General features: G+C 46.2%; 1 protein-coding gene across 1 annotated transcript; it reads left to right on the top strand.

Annotated features, from left to right (window-relative positions):
* Positions 1–1,060: 1,060 nt before the first annotated feature.
* On the top strand, positions 1,061–18,837 carry Ccnb2 (cyclin B2). The gene is made up of 9 exons (XM_048331808.1): positions 1,061–1,224; positions 3,060–3,188; positions 3,293–3,406; positions 8,642–8,812; positions 8,908–9,066; positions 11,801–12,037; positions 12,343–12,483; positions 16,821–16,931; positions 18,578–18,837. The coding sequence occupies exons 1-9, from the start codon at positions 1,201–1,203 to the stop codon at positions 18,686–18,688; spliced, it is 1,197 nt and encodes a 398-aa protein (XP_048187765.1). The 5' UTR covers positions 1,061–1,200; the 3' UTR covers positions 18,689–18,837.
* Positions 18,838–20,026: the final 1,189 nt, after the last annotated feature.

Raw genomic sequence — 20,026 nt, 5'->3', positions numbered from 1 at the left:
ATCAGAAGACTGAGATCCAGGATGGAGGCTCAAAGCCAGCCCAGGCCGACAAATCCAAGAATTTTAATTCCCATCATCCGCCCAAAAGGCAGAAGTAGAACTGTGGCTTAAATAGTAGACGGCCAACCTTGACAGAAAAATCTATGGGATGGTGTCCAGGCCAAGAATTTCATACACACATCCACCACAGCAATTTAAAACAAACTCCACTACTCTGTAAGGATGTCTAGCGCAACTTTTTTTTTCTTTTTTAAGTTAGGTGCTGGGAAGCAAATTTGGGACTTGAAACGTGAAATCTACCATGACACCTCCACCCCCAGTTCTCTCCCTGTCTTGTTCTACAATCACCTTCCCTTCCCCAGGGCCAGTTTCCTTTGCACTTTGTTCTCTCACCTTTTTGCTAAAGACTGGGTCACACCTTATTTTTCATTATAAATCTTGCACACGCCACAGGATCATTTATTGGACAAATATTTACTAGCTCTGGCTGTACTTGGTGCTACATCAAGAGACACGCAAAGCCTGTTTTCACTTTTGCTTTTCCTGGGAGTATCTAGAGTAAGTGCCACAATGCCCACATCTTTAGCACACAATTGCTGTAAGCCACAACTCAGGCCAACCTGACCTAAATCCGACATTTCTGCGTGGGGAAATAAAGGTCAGAGACAGGATTTGAAATGTGTTCCCTAGACCCCCCTTCCCATCCACCCAACAAACGTCAGAAGACATCGTTGGAGCTTTCCTAATGAGACAGTTCCTTTTTGTTTGTGTGGGAGACAGACTGGAGTAACAAAAGGAGAGGAAACGGGAAAAAAAAAAAAAAGAATTTTTTTTAGAAACCCAAAAACCACCAAACCACAACTGTAAATTGGGGATGGGGGCTGGGGGGGTGGGAAGAAAAGGCCCCCTGGTTGTTATGACAACCAAACAAGTCTAGAAATTTTAGCCAATCAGCGCATGGTGACGCATCCGAGCTCAGCCAATGAGAGCAGCGTGCCGTGCGTAAGGCTGCCCAATAGGGGCGCGAGCGGCGCGGTATTTGAATCCTGAAACGCGGAGGCCTCGCAGAAGGTCCTCGGCGGGCGGCGGTAATACTCCGGAGCGCTGTCCTCAACGGCGCCGCCACGCTAATCGTGTCTTCGCGGCCCAGTCCTCGGCCCTGCCCGGGCGGGACAGGCACCCTCTCCTTCCTCTTGCCCCATGGCGCTGCTCCGACGGCCGACGGTGAGTGGGCCTGGCCGGAGACTCCCCTCACACCTGCGGGGCCTTCGCACCGCCCTCCCCCCACCTTCTCTTCCCTCCTGCTGTCGCTGCTTCGTTCCAGCTGGGCAGCTTCTCCTTCCTCTCTCGGCCTGGCGGCTGACTGGTCTCCAATCCTCTTCCCGCTGCTCCTCCCTTCCTGCTTCGGGCGGGGGGAAGCTGTGTGGGGTGGCGCCTGTCTGTCAAGTGAACCTGGGGAGCAGGGGGCCTGGCACTCCGATCTTGATCCTAGATCTCGGATCTCTTTGTCCCTAAGACAGACACCGAGCTCAAGGCAGGTCACACACACACCCCCCCCCCCCCAATCTCCGCGTCATCTACTATGGGATCTGTGGTGGGGGCTGGGGAGAGAAGGGCTGCAAGAAATTTGGTCGGCAGACGATGGAGTGTTCTTTCTTGTTTGATTCAGCAACAGCCCTTGATGGTTACTTTTGAGACTTTCCACGTTTGCTTTGTATGAGTTTTCCACTTATTTTTGCGTATTAGGCTCCACGGTGTGGGTTTGTCATCTTAAAATTTAGTTTTTCCACTCAAAGTGTAACAGCAACTAACGCGTGCAAGTTGAACCGGTTTGCCCCCCTCCCCCACACACATAAAAGGGTCAGACTTCATTTAGCAAAGATTAAAATGTTATTGGCATTTTCCCTGTGGGCTTGAATTGTTAACTTCAAGTTGTTTTTCTTTTGCTTAAAATGAGAGCGCACCTGACACAGCTGCGTTTTATTGTCCTGTCTGCAAGGCTAGTTAAAAGCTGCCAGTTTCCCATTCCAAGTAAATTTAAACTTAAGACATATCACCTGGTTTCCATCAAGTACTTTCACCTTTTTTAAGTTGGCAGTTAATGCTGGAAAATTTGAACAGTGAGACTTTCAAGATCCAAATCCTAAATATTGGATAGGTGATTCAGTATTGGTACCCACTTGTTGTAGATCTAAGTTGTGTGTGTGTGTGTGTGTGTGTGTGTGTGTGTACTTGTGTACGTGTGTGGCTAATTTATCATGTGTTAAGACATTCTTTCAATTCAGGAAAGGCTTCAGTTTTCCCTAGTCCTTCTGTCTGTCCTGATAGGTGAACTCAAACTATGCACTGGGAGTGTCTTTAGGATTAGCACTCTCCATTTGTAGATGTATCATTTGGATCAATTGCTTTTCCTAACAGATATAAGTGTATTGCAGATAAAGCCAGTTTTAACTGCCCCCCCCCCACATAATGGCTCCAACTTTCCCAGAACTTGAAAGCTAAAGTTATTTGCCCATGAAAACTGGTCAATTTTAATGCTCTTAATGTATGAGCTTATACTGTGACCACTTTATTTTTAAAAGCTGTATTTCTGAAGCATTTTTTTAAAGTGTAGGATGGCATAATATTTAAAGCTAGCTTAGATTTCAAACATTGGGTTTTTAAACAACCTGGTTGTTCAATAACCCTTATGAGAGCCTTTGGGTTTTTATCTTAAGTATACCTATTGTCAGTCTTTGTAGATGATGCTTTTTAGCTAAATGACTTTAGGAATCTGATGGACATGAGTCAGTTATTTATTTGGGAAGCCTTTGAGGTCCTTTTATAGGCCTACTTGAATACTTGTAATAGTTTTGGCAGAAAAGATGTGCAGTGGGAGGATCTTTATCATAGATAAGGTAAGTGAATGATTTGCTTAATTTAGAGGGATGCTGTTAGTCTCTAATAAAATGTACTTTGATTTCCTTTAGCAAACAAATTTTATCATCTTCATGGTGCCAAAGCATTTCTAAAGTGGAATATCTGACATTAACGAAGTTTATTTCCCTTCTTTTTTTTAGGTGTCCACTGACTTGGAGAATATTGCCACAGGCGTTAATCTGAAAGCTAAGAGCCATGTGACTGTTAGACGTGCAGCTTTAGAAGAAATTGGGAACCGAGTGACCACCAGAGCGGCACAAGCAGCTAAGGTAACAGCCATGAGGCGGCGTGGAAGCTTGATGCTGGCTTTGTGTGCCACCAAGGAGGACACTTGACTGTCTTGGCTCTATTTGTGTTTCTCTCTTCTTTCTAGAAAGCTCAGAACACCAAAGTGCCCATTCAACCCACCAAAGCGACCAATGTCAACAAACATCTGAAACCTACTGCCTCTGTGAAGCCAGTGCAGATGGAAATGTTGGCTCCAAAGGTAGGAAGTTCCCAGTTTGCAGAACACACCTGATGGCCTGGCTTAGGCTTAGCTAGACTGGAGGGGGGCTTTCTCTACACTCTGCTTTTAAGGTTTCATGGGGGGGGGGGCTGGAAGGGGGTGTTATTCATGGGCCTTAAACTCAGAGCCTAGGCACTGTCCTTGAGCTTTCCATTTTGACACCATTCTGGCTCCAGAGTGGTCTGAAAGCTGGAAGTTATGAGGACTGAATGGACAACAATGATTTCCAACTCAAATACAACTCGAAGGTTGAAGGTCCACAGTGGTTGCCATTCATCATTACTGAGGTCAGATTCAAGCTCAGAGACAGGCTGGGAATTGCATTCAGGAATTCAGATGATTCAGCATTGGCATTGTTCAAGTTTATGAATGTGTTAAGACCTAACTTTACCCAACCTAAAACCTACATGTAAAAGCACAACTGTTCAATATATTAAGAACTTTTTGTAAAGGTCTCACTGCTAGGCACTGGTGGCTCACTCCTGTAATCCTAGCTACTTGGGAAGCTGAGATCATGGTTCGAAGCCAGCCTGGGCAGATAATTCCCTGTGAGACTCTTATCTCCAATTAGCCACTCAAAAAAAGGACGTGGCGCTGTGGCTCAAGTGGTAGAGTGCTATAGCCTTGAACACAAAGAGGCTCAGGGATAGCACCCAGGTCCTGAGTTCAAGCCCCACGACTGACAAAAAATAAAAGGATCTCACTGTGTCTCCTAGACTGATCTCAAATTCAGAATCTTCCTACCTAAACCATCTAAGTGCTAGGATTATAAGCCCTACTACTATGCCTGACTACTTTGATTGTTAAGAATCAAACTGCTGTAAAAAGAGAGTGAAGCCAGGCACCAGTGGCTCATGCCTGCAAATCCTAGCTACTCAGGAGGCTGAGATCTAAGGCTAATGGTTCAAAACCATATCAGGCAGGAAAGCACGTGAGACTCTTATCTCTGAATAACCACCAGGAAACTGGAAGAGGCACTGTGGCTAAAAGTGGTAGAGTGCTAGCCTTAAGCATATGAATTAAGAGAGTTCCCAGGCCCAGAGTTCAAGTCCCACAACTGACAAAAAAATAAAACAATATACAAATGCATCAAGTATACAATAGTTGAGTTTGTTGTCATGTTGAGAAGCATAACTGTTACCCCTCCCATATTTCAAGTCAATTGAATTCTTACTGCTAATCGTGGTATCAGATTTTGTCTGTCCACAACTCTGTATATCTGATACACATACATACATGTGTATTACATAGCATAAGCTATGTGACCCACATCAGCAGTAATTCTCAGATCTTCCTTTCTACACTGAGAAACACTGTTTATCAAAACTTGTGTAAACATATGCATTTCATAGTCCCAACTCAGTGTCAATACTAGAACCTCAGGATTCTCTCTCGCCCTCACCCAGCACCCCAAACATTAGCTCCCGGCCAAATCTCACATCTTTGTGCATAGCTAGTCTGACTTTTCAGTTTCCAATAACCCACAGACACACTTATTGAACAAGTTTGAAAGTTTTTATTTGCAAATATAACCATTGCATTTGAAAGGTTTTTTTAATTTAAAAATTTTATTTTTATTAAGGGTCAGGCTCTGTGACTCATGCCTCTAATTCCAGCTATGTTAGGATATAGAGATGGGAGGATCTTGGTTTTAGGAAAACCAAAACACGCGCCACTTCTGGCCGTTTTCTTTATATGTGGTGCTGGGGAATCGAACCGAGGGCCTCGTGTATACGAGGCAAGCTCTCTTGCCACTAGGCCATATCCCCAGGTTGTCTTATGACAGCTATCTAGTATGTAAAAATTGTGCTTATTAACAGGGAAGTTCAGGTTGGTCGCGTGGCTCAGTTGATAAGAGTGTGAGCCAATAAGCAAAAGTGTCAGGTACTGAGTTTGAGTCCCAATCTCCTAAAACAAACCCAGGGAAGTTATATGAGGTTTTGAAACGCATATACGTGGTATAAATGTTCAAAAACATTTAGCATCCTTTCTTAGCTTTTTTTTTCTTTCTGAAGTATACCATGCATTGCTGTATATGAGCACCCTAGCACCTTCTTTTTTTTTGTTTTTTTTTGCCAGTCCTGGGCCTTGGACTCAGGGCCTGAGCACTGTCCCTGGCCTCTTCCCACTCAAGGCCAGCACTCTGCCACCTGAGCCACAGCGCCCCTTCTGGCCGTTTTCCATATATGTGGTGCTGGGGACTCGAACTGAGAGCTTCATGTGTAGGAGGCAAGCACTCTTGCTACTAGGCCATATTCCCAGCCCCCTAGCACCTTACTTCTATGTACCCATTTGTCATCCACTGGGACCACCACTGTACCCACAAATTCTGTGAGATTGAAATTCTCATGAGATCATCCAGTATTTGTCTTTTCTGAGGCTGGCCTGTTTAGAGGATTACAGGAGGGCACCACCACATGTGTTGACAAAGTACATGTTAACTTTGCCTCCTTCAAGCAGACTTCCTGGCACTGATGGGCCTTCCTGTGGAAGGTCTCCTAAGGCATTTCTTTAGGGAAGCTAAACTTAAGCTGGGCAAGGCGGCTTGGGAGGCTGAGATGGGGAAGATTGTGGTTTGAGATCATTTGGTCATGAGACCTTGTCAACCAATGCAAAGCTAGGCACATGCTTGTCAGTCCAGCTAGGAGAGGGTTGCGGTCCAGGCTAGCACTAGGAAACTGTGAAACTGGGCTAGGAAGGTGGCCTAGTGGTAGAGTGCTTGCCTGGCATGCATGAAGCCCTGGGTTCAATTCCTCAGTACCACATACACAGAAAAAGCCCAGAAGTGGTGCTGTGGCTCAAATGGTAGGGTGCTAGCCTTGAACAAAAAGAAGCTCAGGGACAGTGCAGTGCTCAGGCCCTGAGCTCAAGCACCGGGACTGGCAAAACAACAACAAAAAACCTGAAAACTGTGAAACCCTGCAAGATTGGTAGAGAGCCTGCTGATTGATCCAAATACACAAAGACCTGGCTTCAAACCCCAGTCCTGCCCCACACAAAAGCTAAACTTAACTGAAGCTATGTGTTCATTAGAGTGCATCTGAGGGCCAGGCTCTGTGGCTCAATCCTGTAATCTTGCCTACTCAGAAGGTAGAGTTTGCAAGGATAGTGGCTTGAGGCTGACCTGGGAAAAAGTGAGACTCCATCTCAACAACTAAGCCTGTACCCACACACAAAAAAAGGCCTTTAAGAGAGCAGGGGATATTTTGAATTGTTTTCTTACAGTATCTTCCTTTAAGACTGGAAATTATCATTGACCTTGTTTTTTTTTTTTTTTTTTTTTTTGCCAGTCCTGGGCCTTGGACTCAGGGCCTGAGCACTGTCCCTGGCTTCTTCCCGCTCAAGGCTAGCACTCTGCCACTTGAGCCACAGCGCCGCTTCTGGCCGTTTTCTGTATATGTGGTGCTGGGGAATCGAACCTAGGGCCTCGTGTATTCGAGGCTGGCACTCTTGCCGCTAGGCTATATCCCCAGCCCTGACCTTGTTTTTTGGTAGCACCAGGGTTTGAGTTCGGGGCCAGGCCCTTGCTGACTCAGCTGAAGATCTATCACAAGCCATGTGTGCAGCTCAGCTTTTTGCTTGTTATTTTTTTTATTTTTTATTTTTTGGCCAGTCCTGGGCCTTGGACTCAGGGCCTGAGCACTGTCCCTGGCTTCTTCCCGCTCAAGGCTAGCACTCTGCCACCTGAGCCACAGCGCCCCTTCTGGCCATTTTCCATATATGTGGTGCTGGGGAATTGAACCGAGAGTTTCATGTGTAGGAGGCAAGCCCTCTTGCCACTAGGCCACATTCCCAGCCCCTGCTTGTTATTTTGGAAATAGAGTCCAGCAAACTTTTCTGCTCAGCTGACTTCAAACTGCGATCCTTCAGCTCTTAACCTGCTGAATAGGTGTGAGCCACCAGTGGGAAGTGCCTTTTTCAAAACAATGGTTTATTTCTACTTCATTACTGAATGTATGTCCTAACATTACAAAATTTTAATTTGTGTGATTTTTTTTTCATCACCACCCAGCCAACTGAGAAAAATAAAGCCCCAGGCTTTCTATTGCTAAGTCTGCCATTTCCTCAGATTTTATTCACAGACCTGAAAGTGCCTTTTTGCTTTTTCAGTTGCTAGCTTTGTTGTGTGTATGTGTGTGTGTGTCTGTGTGTGTCTGTATGTGTATGAATGCCTATGTATGGGTCCTGGGGTTTGAACTCAGGGCCTCGGCACTTGAGCTCTCTACAACTTGAGCCACAGGCCCACTTCTTGCTTTTTTTGGTGGTTAACTGGAGATAAGAGTTTCATGCACTTTCCTGCCCAGGCTAGCTTTAAACCGTGATCCTAAGATCCCAGACTCCTAAGTAGCTAGGTTTGCAGGTATGAACCACTGACATTTGCTTGCTAGTTCTTTTTTTTTTTCTTTCTTTTCTTTTGGTTGTGGTGCTTGAACTCAGCCTGGGCATTGTCCCTGAGCTCTTTTGCTCAGAACTAATACTCTACCACTTTGTGCCACAAATCTACTTTCAGTGATTGGAGTAGGTTTTGGGAAGTAAGGCTCTCAGGGACTTTACTACCCTGCCTGCCTTCGACCTGTGATTCTCAGATCTCAGCCTCCTGAATAGCTAGGATTACAGGTGTGAGCCCCTGGTACCTGGCTTGCTAGTTTCTTAATATACAATAAAGTAGGAAAAACCAAAATGCTTGCAGAGGAGGCTACTGCTGAAATAATCAGCTCTAGTAATTCCTGAACCCAAGTGGTCAAGTTTTTTTCATTGATTGAACACTTTTGTTTTTTGGATGCCAGTCCTGGGTTTGAACTCAGCACCTGAACACTGTCTCTGAGCATTTTTTCTCAAGGCTAGTACTCTACCACTAGAACCCCAACTTTTTTTCCAGCCTTTTTTTTTTTTTTTTTTGGTGGTTCATTAGCGATAAGAGTCTCAGGAACTTTCTTGCCTGGGCTGGCTTCCAGTGGTGATCCTCAGACCTCAGCCTCCTGAGTAGCTAGGATGACAGGCATGAGCCACTGGCCCCTGGCTGAGTGCTACCTATGTTGTGTGAGGGATGGAGGTATTTGAGGTCCTTCAGAACAATGTTAGCTTTCAGCACTTAGCTTGTCCTAGGGGTAGAGAGGAGATAATAGCACGTCACATAGACGCAATGGCAGTGGTATATTATGATGTTCTCGCGATGTCTGAGAAAATGCACTGATTCCTTGTGCTTTCATTTAGGGGTCTTCTCCCCAGCCCGAGGAGGTCTCCATGAAGGAGGAGAACCTCTGCCAAGCTTTCTCGGATGCTTTGCTCTGCAAAATCGATGACATTGACAACGAAGACTGGGAGAACCCTCAGCTCTGCAGTGACTACGTGAAGGACATCTACCAGTACCTGCGGCAGCTGGAGGTGAGTGCCCCTGGGCCCCGCCTTCTACGAGCCACCGGGGGCCAGCAAGGGGGCAAGGGCGGCTTGTTCATCCTCTAAACTTCCCATTGGAACAGGTTTTGCAAAGCATCAAGCCACGTTTCTTGGATGGGAGAGATATCAACGGGCGCATGCGCGCCATCCTGGTGGACTGGCTGGTGCAGGTGCACTCCAAGTTTAGGCTGCTGCAGGAAACGCTCTACATGTGCGTGGCCATCATGGACCGGTTTCTACAGGTCAGTGTGGCTTCCGGGATGAACATGGCACTCAGGCCGGGGGTTCCTCGGAAGGAAAGAGCAACTACCAATTCTTTTATTTTTTATCTATGGTGGGGCTTGAACTTGGGGCCTGGGTGCTGTTCCTTAACTCTTTTGCTCGAGGCTAGCACTTTGTACTGCTTTGCGCCACAGCAACACTTCTGGTTTTCTGGTGGTTAATTGATAATAAGCACCTCACAGGGTCTTTCCTGCTCAGGCTGGCTTTGAACCTCAATCCTCAGATTTCAGCCCTCTGAGTTGCTAGCATTACAGGGGTGAACCACCAGCTCCCAGCTTCAACTAACAATTTCTGAGACAGCAGAGAACTTCAGGAGTTTAAACTAGTTGAGGACAAGGACTCGGAGGAACAGACACAGTATCTTATATTCAGAATATGTGGTACCAGAAATATTCTGCCTGGGACTTGAACTCAGGGACTGGGTGCTGCCCCTGAACTGTTTTTCTGGCTCAAGGTTAGCACTCTACCACTTTAGCCATAGCTCCACTTTTTAGCATTTTGGTGTTTACTTGGAGATAAGAATCTCATGGACTTTCCTGCCCACACTGGCTCTGAACCATGATCTTCAAATTTCAGCTGCCTGAGTAGCTAGGGTTACAGGCGTGAGTCCCTGGCCCCTGGCATAGACTTTTTTTTTTTCTCTCTCAGAGTGTGGGGTATTGGGCTATCTATACTTGAAATAACTTGGGGACAGGACCCAAGTCTAAATCTACCTTCATTTATAGTCATGTATACCCCATGTGCAAGTCTGAAGGTAACTTTATGCCATATGTTCGGGGCGTTTGTCGTTGGCTTTCAACATATCACTTGGGGTCAAGTGTGGAATTTCTCACTGAGGGTATCCTATATCAGCATGCAGGGTTTGAGATGTTAGGGCATTTGGGGGTTTGGGGTTCTGGATGCTCACTGTGTACTACATAGCCACCATTCCCAGATGAAATAAACCAGCAGATGTCGGCATCCACGTTAACCAGCTTGGAGTGCCTTTGAACCAGCAGCTCCCCAGCCCTACTGGGACCGTTTCTGAAGTTTGGTATTTGTTTCCGGTTAGGTTGCCTCATCTGGAAAATGAGAAGTTTGGCTGACTAGTTGTGACTTGAACTCACCAGAGAATTTTTTCTAGAGGAAAGATTTTTCTCTAGGCAGATTTTTTTTCTTTTTTGTTATTCATGGGGCTTGAACTCAGGGTCTGGGTGCTGTTCCTGAGCTCTTCTGCTCAAGGCTCTATCACTTTTAGCCACAGTGTCATGGTTTTCTGGAGATTAATTGGAGAAAAGAGTCTCATGGGGACTTTTGTGTCTGGTCTGGCTTTGAACTGTGATCCTCAGATCTCAGTCTCCTGAGTAACTAGGATTACAGATGTGAACACCAGTGCCTGACTGGTTTTTGTTTTGTTGTTATTGTTGCCAGTTCTGGGGCTTGAATTCCTGGCCTGGGCACTGTCCCTGAGCTGCTTTTGTTCAAGGCTAGTGCTCTACCACTTGAGCCACAGCATCACTTTTGGCCTTTTCTGTTTATGTGGTACTGAAGAATCAAACCCAGGGTTTCATGCATGCTAGACAAGCACTCTATCACTAAGCCACATTCCCAGCCCTCTGATTTGCTTTATTTTAATAAAAGGGGGGCTCTGGCTGAAGAAGTAGATCACTAGCCTCGGAAATATGAGGCTCAGATTTTTTTTTTTTGCCAGTCCAAGGGCTTGAACTCAGGGCCTGAGCACTGTCCCTGGCTTTTTTTTACTCAAGGCTAATTAATACTCTACCACTTGAGCCACAGCACTGCTTTTGCCTTTTTCTGTGTATGTGGTGCTGAGGAACCGAACCCAGGGCTTCATGTATGCGAGGCAAGCACTCTACCACTAGGCCATATTCCCAGCCCCATGGCTCAGATTTTAAACCTCAGTACTGTTCTCCTCACCCCTAAAAAAAAAAAAGAGAGAGAGAGAGAGAGAGAAAAGGAAAAAGCAAAACAAAAACCAGCAAGTATATGTGTGTGTGATAGACTGAAAATACAGGCTATAAATAGGAATATAAAAGTAATCTTTTAATATATTTATCACCTGCAGATGTTAGAGACACCAGCTATAAATTACTAGCATGTTCCCTGCCAAATGGCAGCCCTGAAGATAAGGATGTATTTATTTAAAGTCAACATTTGAGTTTAGGTCAAGTCCAAATCTGACTATACAATAGTTCTGTTTCTAGTAATGATCCCGAGAGACTGAAAAGCCCTAGCTAGCCAGAGATTCTGGATTATCACTACACAATCTTCGTTGGACACAAAGTACAGTAATATTTTATGATAATTTTTGCTAAGAGCCGAAGAACAAAAGACTCAAAGAGGGCTGAGAATGTGGCTTAGTGGTAAGTGATGGCCTAGCATGCATAAAGCCCTGGGTTCGATTCCTCGGTACCACATACACAGAAAACGCTGGAAGTGGCGCTGTGGCTCAAGTGGTAGAGTGCTAGCTAGCCTTGAGCAAAAGAAGCTCAGGGACAGCACCCAGATCCTGAGTTCAAGCCCCAGTTTTTTTGGGGGGAAAAAAATCTCAGGGACAAAATAAGTCTTAGATACTTAAAAAACAAGCCAGGAGCTATGATCCTCAGATCTCAGCCTCCTGAGTTGCTGAGATTACAGGTGTGAGCCATAGGCAGAGTTGTAGGTGTGACTTTTTAGACATGTCTGTTCAATTAGGTTCAGCCAGTGTGTCGGAAGAAGCTTCAACTGGTTGGAATTACAGCTCTGCTCTTAGCTTCCAAGTACGAGGAGATGTTTTCTCCAAATATTGAAGATTTCGTGTACATCACAGACAACGCTTACACCAGCTCCCAGATCCGCGAAATGGAGACCTTCATCCTGAAAGAATTGAAGTTTGAGTTGGGTCGACCCTTGCCCCTCCACTTCTTAAGACGGGCATCAAAAGCCGGGGAGGTAAGTACCTCAGATCTGAAGATGTTATTTTTTAAAATTTTTTTGCTTTAATATCTAGAAGCATTGGTTAATCTAGGGAGTGCAACAGGTAGAGAGGGAACTTCCTTACAATCTATTCCTTTTGTGGTGTGCGTGTGCGTGCGTGCGTGCGTGCGTGCGTGCCTGCCTGCCTGTAGGTCATGGGGGCTGGGTCTGTTGCCTGAAGTTGTTGAGAAGCGTGAGAGTGAAGTGGAACCCACTTCCTCAGCCGGGGCCTAGAATTCTGCACCAGTAAGAACCACGGGGGCTCTCCCTGTCTCTTCCAGGTTGACGTGGAGCAGCACACTTTAGCGAAGTATTTGATGGAGCTGACTCTCCTGGACTACGACATGGTGCATTACCACCCTTCTAAGGTGGCAGCCGCGGCTTCCTGCTTGTCCCAGAAGGTGCTGGGCCAAGGAAAATGGGTGAGTGATAGATTTTGTTGTTGTTGGATGTGGGGCTTGAACTCTGGGCCTGGGCGCTGTCCCAGAGCTCTACAGTTCAAGGCTAGCGCCCTAACCACTTTTAGCGACAGCACCACTTCTGGTTTCCTGGTGGTTCATTGGAATCTCCTGGCTTCCCCTGCCCACTCTGGCTTTGAACCGTGATCCTCAGATGTCAGCCTCCTGGGTAGCTAGGATTACAGGTGTGAGCCACGGGCACCTGGCTGAGTGGTGGATTTCAAAAGAAATTAGGCTATATGTTCACCCCTCATCATGCAAATTATTGGCATTGGGTCTCTATGCACATGTGCCAGTACTGGGCTTGAACTCAGGGCCTTGTGTGCAGTCTGCTTTTTCTGCTCAAGGCTGGCAAGGCTATCCCTTGAGTTATACTTCACTTAAGCTTTCTGCTTGATAATTGGCAGTAAGAGCCTCTTAGATTTGGTATCTTACACTGGCTTCAAACCTTGATCCTCAGATGTCAGCCTCCCGAGTAGCTGGGTATGTAGGCTTGAGGCAGTAGTGCCTGGCAATTGTTAGCATTTTGGGGGTAATGATTATTTGCATTTTCACAGTACTGTTGGGGAAAGGTTAAAAGTTCAAAGGCCTACCAAGCACCCTGTGGCTCATGCCTGTAATCCTAGCTCCTCAAGGAGGCTAGGCTCTGAGGATCACAGTTCAAAACCAGCCCAGGCAGAAAAGTCTTTGTGACTCCATCTTCAAAGTCACCCACAAAAAGCCATGCTAGAGGCATGGCTCAAGTGGAACTAATGGAAGGCCCGGAGTTCAGACCCCAGTGTGGCTAGAAACAAAATGGTTCAGGGAACAGTTCAGACACTGCCGACTCTGCCATGTTGAACAGTTGAACCATGGAGGTGTCAGTAAAGAGAACTGATGGTGTTTGACTCTGCATGCGCGCTTACATAAAACCAACAAGTTGTCTGGCACAGTGGACAATGGAAAGTCACTTGGGGATTAGATGAGGAGCTCCCGGGTCTATGAAGTAAGGAAGCCATAGGAGGAAATGGAAGTCAAGGGAGAGCCAGTTCTAATTCTCAGAAACCTTATCCCCAGCTAGTAGATAAGGAAGAGAGAAGAGGGGGAAGGCTGGATGTGACAGCCCTGACTTTGCTCTTCATGCCTGCTGTCATCTCCCGTGGCAGAATCACAAGGCCTTTTACCCAGATAGTCTTGGTCTTCAGGACCCATCTCCCAAGCTGCAAGGTTGCTATGGCAGCACAGAGCGAGGGCAGGGCTTCCACTGCTGCTTAGTGAGAGAGTCTGTAGATGTGAATATTTTACTTTTCCAAAAACGATGCAGGAACTAATGAAGAAGGATGCTGCTATGGATGGAAGACAGAAGGAGAGGGCTTTTCTATAGCTTTCTGTCACGTGTGTGTGTATGTTTGCCTGTGCTGGTTGTGGGTTTGAACTCCGGGCTTGAGCACAGACCCTGACATTCTTCTGTTCAAGGTTAGTGCTCTGCCACTTGAGCCACAGAGCCACTTTCAGCTTGTTTTAATTTTTATTTTCAAAGTAGTTTATTGGAGATAAGAATCTCACAAACTTTCCTTCAAACCTGGATCCTCAGATTTCAGCCCGCTGAGTAGGATTGCAGGTGTGAGCCCCTGGTGCCCAGCTGTTTTGTTTTTGAGATAAGGTCTTGTTATGTAGCCCAGGCTTGCCTGGGACTCTAAATCTCCGTTATGGCTACTCTCTCTAAAGCACTGGGATTACAGGGGTGTCTTGCCACACTTAGCCTTTTTTGACTTTTGAAATTGTCACTGTCAAATTGGTTTCAGAACACAGGAAAATTTGAATTAATTGAAATAATTCAAATATCGCATGGTCAAATTATGCATCCTTTTAGGGACTTAGACCAACCCTAGGAGCAGAAGCAATGGTGACATAATGTTTACTTAGTACATTTATTGTTAATGGTAATCTGTTACTATAATTCTGATATGATTTTTTTTGTATCCAGAAGATTGAAGCAAATATATTCATGCTATATTTCACTATAAGAATAAGATCAAATGTTGTTAAAACATAGTTGAAACATGGGCCAGTGGCTTACAACTACAATTCTGGCTTTTCAAGAGGCTGAGGAATTTGAACCCAGACCAGGTAGAAAAGATTATGAGAGATTATGAGATAATTAACTCTTAACTTGAAAAAAAAAAAAGCTGGAAGTGGAAATGTGGCTCAATGAATGAAAAAGAAAGCTAGGGGATAGCACCCAGGTTGTGAGTTCAACCACAGTATAAACACATTCACATACATTTGCACACACACACAAACACACGACAAATAATTAGAGAAACCTGAATATGTGTGTGCCTCACTTTCAAATGGTCCATCAAATACCACACATGGGGGAGGCAGTGAAGTGGAAGGACGGGTGCAGATGTCCATTATATTTCTGATATATATATATATGTTTGAAGTGGGGTGAAATGAAAAGTCTGAAACAAGAGTCACAGATACCAATTTAGCTAAATTTTCCCCCCTCCTCCTTTTCCCCCCCAGTATTGAGGTTTTGGACTCAGAGTCTCAGGCTTGCTAAGAAGATGCCTACCACTTGAGTCATTCCTCCAGCCCCTTCTTTGTGTGGGTTATTTCTGAGATAGGGTCAAGTTTTATTATGCCTGACCCAGACTCCTGGACTGCGATCCTCTTTGTGGAGTCTTATGAGCATTTTTTTATTGCCTAGGATAGCCTTGAATTGTGGTTCCCCTGATCTCTGCCTCCATGCAGTTAGGATGACAGGCTTACGCCACCATGCTTGGCTTCCAGTTCACCTGCACTCTGTTGTCTTGATCTCTTAGACCTATTAACAACAGTTAGGCTCCTGGTCTTCTGGGAGTTGATTTCTGCAATATTCATTGTGCATGATTTTACTGTTTCCTTTTGTCCGGCTCTGTGTTCCCTTGACCTCCCTTAGGAATGTCATGAAGTTGGGTTTAGCTCGCCTGTTACAGTGTGCCTGTGAAGGGGAATGGTTTCGCCTTCAGACTTTTATCACAAAATGTTGAAGCAAAAGTCACTTTATATCTCTTCCTGTATGAGGGTCTTTTCCTTCAACAGCTGTCCATCTGCTTGACTTTCATTCTTGGGGAACAGGGCCAGGAAGCAGGGTGTTGTGGTTTCCCTCTGTCTTCTGCTGTTGAATTACAAGGGATGCAGCAAGAGTATCCTAGATTATCGCTCTACTGAATTTACTTAGTAGGTGCTTGTGAACAGCACACTTTTACTCCTTTGCCCGCACTGGAGTTTGACCTCAGGGCTTGTATTTGGTCAGATTGCTTGCTTAGATAGTGCTCTACCATTTGGACCATGCAGAGGTATGCAGAGAGCCTTGCTCTGCTGGTTATTCTAGAAATGAAGACTTGCAGACTTTTCTACCTGGGCTATTGTTTGTTTTTGTTTTGATTTGTTTTGTTTTTGCCAATCCTGGGGCTTGAACTCAGGGCCTGAGCACTGTCCTTGAGCTTCTTTTGCTTAAGGCTAGCACTCTGCCACTTGAACCATAGCGCCACTTCCAGTGTTTTTGGTAGTTAGATGGAGATAAGAGTCTCACTGGCTTTACTGTCCAGGCAGGTTTGGAATCTCCATTCTCAGATCTCAGCCTCCTGAGTAAGCTTACAGGCCTGAGCCGGCTCACAGTTTACTTCTTAATTCTGAGCTTCCTTCCTGTCTGGCATTGTGCACCCGTGTTTGGTTCAGTACCATTTGGTATTGATGGAGGGATTGATTTGCGAGGCGTGATCACCGTGTTGAGTCTTATTTTCATTCTACCCCATTTCCCCTTCCCTTTTCATCATGGGGCAGAAGTAAGTCCAACAGCTTCATTACTAGAAGTACCCTCATAGCTATGTAATCTCTTTTAAAAAAAGCAACTGGTAGCTGGGTGCCAGTGGCTCACACCTGGAATCTTAGCTACTTAGGAGGCTGAGATCTGAGCATCGTGATTCAAAGCCAGCCTGGGCAGGAAAGCCCAGGAGACTCTATCTCCAGTGAACCACCAGAAAACCAGCTGTGGAGCTGTGGTTCAAATAAGTGGTAGAAAACTAGCGCTGGGCAGAAAAGCTCAGGGACAGAGCCCAGGCCCTGAATTCAAGTCCCAGAACCCAAAACACACACACACACACACACACACACACACACAAATAGCTATGTGGCTCTCTGGTACCTGAGTTAGTTCAGGCCTTGCAACCAGCAGCATTTGCTTGCTCTGGCCTCTGCGCCCATGGTCAGGCTGGACTGCAGGAGGTGAGGATGTTCTCTCGCCCCTCACTCAGGGCTTCTTTGTGTTTCAGAATTTAAAGCAGCAGTACTACACGGGCTACACGGAGCACGAAGTATTAGAAGTCATGCAGCACATGGCCAAGAACGTGGTGAAAGTCAACGAGAACTTAACGAAATTCATCGTGAGTATAGTGATGGTAACCGTGGGCAGCCTCGCCTTGTACGTTGTGCGTGTAAATTGTGGGCGAGGGTTGTGTCTCTGTGGCATGGCAGGGGAGGGGCTATTCATAACTGCACTTGTACTTTGAAACAAGATCAAGGTTAGCCTCGGCCTGGTCTGCGGTGGCAAATGGCTTCACTCCAGGTTTGTGCAGGTCACACTGCAAATGGCAGGCTGGCCTGGGAGTGGAGGAGTGAGGGCCCCTGGAGGGGCCTTTGTCACCCAGGGCCTTATCCCAGCTCCGATGACAGAGACTGTGGTAGGTGAAGAGGGGCTGGAAGTCAGGTGCCAGTGTCTCACACCTGTCATCCTAGCTACTCAGGAGGCTGAGGTCAGAGGATCACAGTTCGAAGCCAGACCAGACAGGAAAGTCCATGAGACTCTTTATCTTCAATTAACCACCAAAAAGCTGGAAGTGGAAAATGTGGTTCAAGTGGTACAGCGCTAGCCTTGAACACAAGAGCTCAGGGACGGTGCCCAGGCCCTGAGTTCAAGTCTCAGTCTCAGGATTGGTGCATGCACATACAGCACTTCCTGGACAGTGGGCTGTGGTGTGGTTCTCATGGAACACACATGCAAAAGAGGAGCAGGGAGAGTCCTAAGACTGCCCTGAGCTTATGGTCCACCAAATCTCAGCTCACCCAGGCCCTGGCGAGAATGAGCCAGCTGTTGGCACCTTAGAGCAATCTCAAGGATCCATGATGTGTTGCTGACATTGTACCTTCAGGATAGTACACCATGGAAGCGTCATGTGTTCTTTGTGAAGGTGGTGTTGGTCTTGAAAGTATTGTGTGGGATTTTTGCTAAGTACTAGATATGACTTTAAAACTTTTATTTATATTTTGTTTTGTTTTGTTTTTTTTGCCAGTCCTGGGGCTTGAACTCAGGGCCTGAGCACTGTCCTTGAGCTTCTTTTGCTCAAGGCTAGCACTCTACCACTTGAGCCACAGTGCCACTTCTGGCCATTTTCTATATATATGTGGTGCTGGGGAATCGAACTCAGGGCTTCATGTATACGAGGCAAGCACTCTTGCCACTAGGCCATATTCCCAGCCCTCTGGCTTTTTCTATATATGTGGTGCTGAGGAATCGAACCCAGGGCTTCATGTATATGAGGCAAGCACTTTACCACTAGGCCATATTCCCAGCCCCCTTTTATTTATATTTTTTAATGATGCTGGGGGTTAACTCAGAGGCTTGCTAGGCAGTACTGCTTGTCTTAAGCCACCCCCCCCCCCCCCACACACACACAGTGACACTCATTTTTATTGGCAGCAGCTGCTGCTGCTCAGTCTGATGGCTCTTAGGTAAGGTAAAAATCTCCCGCCTCCCCTCCTTCTGGCTGTCTTAAGAGCCTGCTCCCTGGGAAGGACGGTAGAGTTCTCTTCCCCCGTCCCTGTGGGAGCTGTGGGGTGTGCTTCCCCACAGGCGTGGGAGGAAGTGGTCAGGCACAGGAAGTTATGAGCTGCAGACCTGACCCCGTCTGTGGTTGATGGGATGCCATTAGGCTGTCTGAAGATAGTGTCCAGGGCTCCTTCAATAGCAATGAATTAAGGAGTGGGAATTGGGAGGCTCTGACACGTGCTTACTCACCAATGACTTCCGCAGGCCATCAAGAATAAGTACTCCAGCAGCAAACTCCTGAAGATCAGCACAATCCCACAGCTGAACTCCAAGACCATCAAAGATCTGGCCGCCTCCCTCGTGGAAAGGTCCTAGGCCCCCGAGCCTTTACCCCTATGCTTTTCCCTCCCTACATTGGAACTCTTCATTTTGTACAGTGTCCTATGGTCTATTTCACAAAATCTCTTCTTCAGACTGATTTTTTTCTAAATTGTATATTGAGAAAAATAAAGCTACTGATCCTCCTTCAGGTCGTCCCATGTACATTCACATATGTGTAGTCCAGGCTGAAAGAAGTCGGCGGACACTTGCTTGGATTAATTTCTTGTAAGTGTTTAGGGATAAGTGGCATGGATATCACTGCCCTCGTGGCTTCCTGTCCTCCGGGTGCTGAGCTATTCTTAAACTTTATGGATATGAATTTCTTTTTACTTTTTTTTTTTTTTTTGCCAATCCTGGGGCTTGAACTCAGAGCCTGGGCACTGTCCCTGGCTTCTTTTTGCTCAAGGCTAGCACTCTACCACTTGAGCCACAGCGCCACTTCTGGCTTTTTCTGTTTATGTGGCACTAAGGAATCGAACCTAAGGCTCCATGCATGCTAGGCAAGCACTCTACCACTAAGCCACATTCCCAGGCCTGGATATGGATTGCATTGACTTAGGATGCAGATTTGTGGGGGTGGGGGGCAGGTGTGGGTACTAGTCCTGGAGCTTGAACTCAGAGCCTATGCTGTCCCTGAGCTTCTTTTTCTTAAGGCTTGCACTCTACCACTTATTTGAGCCACAGCTCCACTTCCCATTTTTAGATGGTTAACATGGAGATAACAGCCTCATGGACTCTCCTGCCTGGGCTGGCTTCAAACCTCGATCCTCAGATCTCAGCCTCATCAGTAGCTAGGCTGATGGGCGGCAGCCACCAGCACCCTGCTCATGATACGGATTTTAAGTTCAAGGACAGCAGGATGATATCTTTTAGGACCTCCTCGCCTGCTCGCTATTCCCCACCCAGGAAGTCTCTCTCTAGGGTGATGGCCAACAGAATACAAGAGGCTCACCAGCATGAGTGAGACCGAGCGGGCATTAGAGGAAGGTAACACGTTTGCCACTTCCTGGTAATGGTAACACTTGGCATTCCTTTGCCCAATATCCTGCTTTAGCTATGGAAGGTTTAAATGTAGAGTGTGGTGGTGGGCATTGCAGTGTTTGTGGACATTGAACTGCTTAATGTCTTGTCATCTCTCTTTCTTTTTATGTATGCGAGGCAAGCGCTCCATCCCTGAGCTTCAACCCGTTCATATTGTTTCTCAAGGGGGAATTCTCAACCCCAGTTTCCAAGCACAGATGTAGATGCGGAGAACCAACTGAACATAGTCTCTTAAAAGTAAATGTGGGAAATGTTGCAAACTTTTTTTATTTTAGAAATTATAATTCGTTG

The sequence above is a fragment of the Perognathus longimembris genome, chromosome 23 (assembly GCF_023159225.1).
Source record: "Perognathus longimembris pacificus isolate PPM17 chromosome 23, ASM2315922v1, whole genome shotgun sequence".
Classification (NCBI taxonomy): domain Eukaryota; kingdom Metazoa; phylum Chordata; class Mammalia; order Rodentia; family Heteromyidae; genus Perognathus; species Perognathus longimembris.
This window is presented reverse-complemented; position numbering and strand designations above follow the sequence as displayed.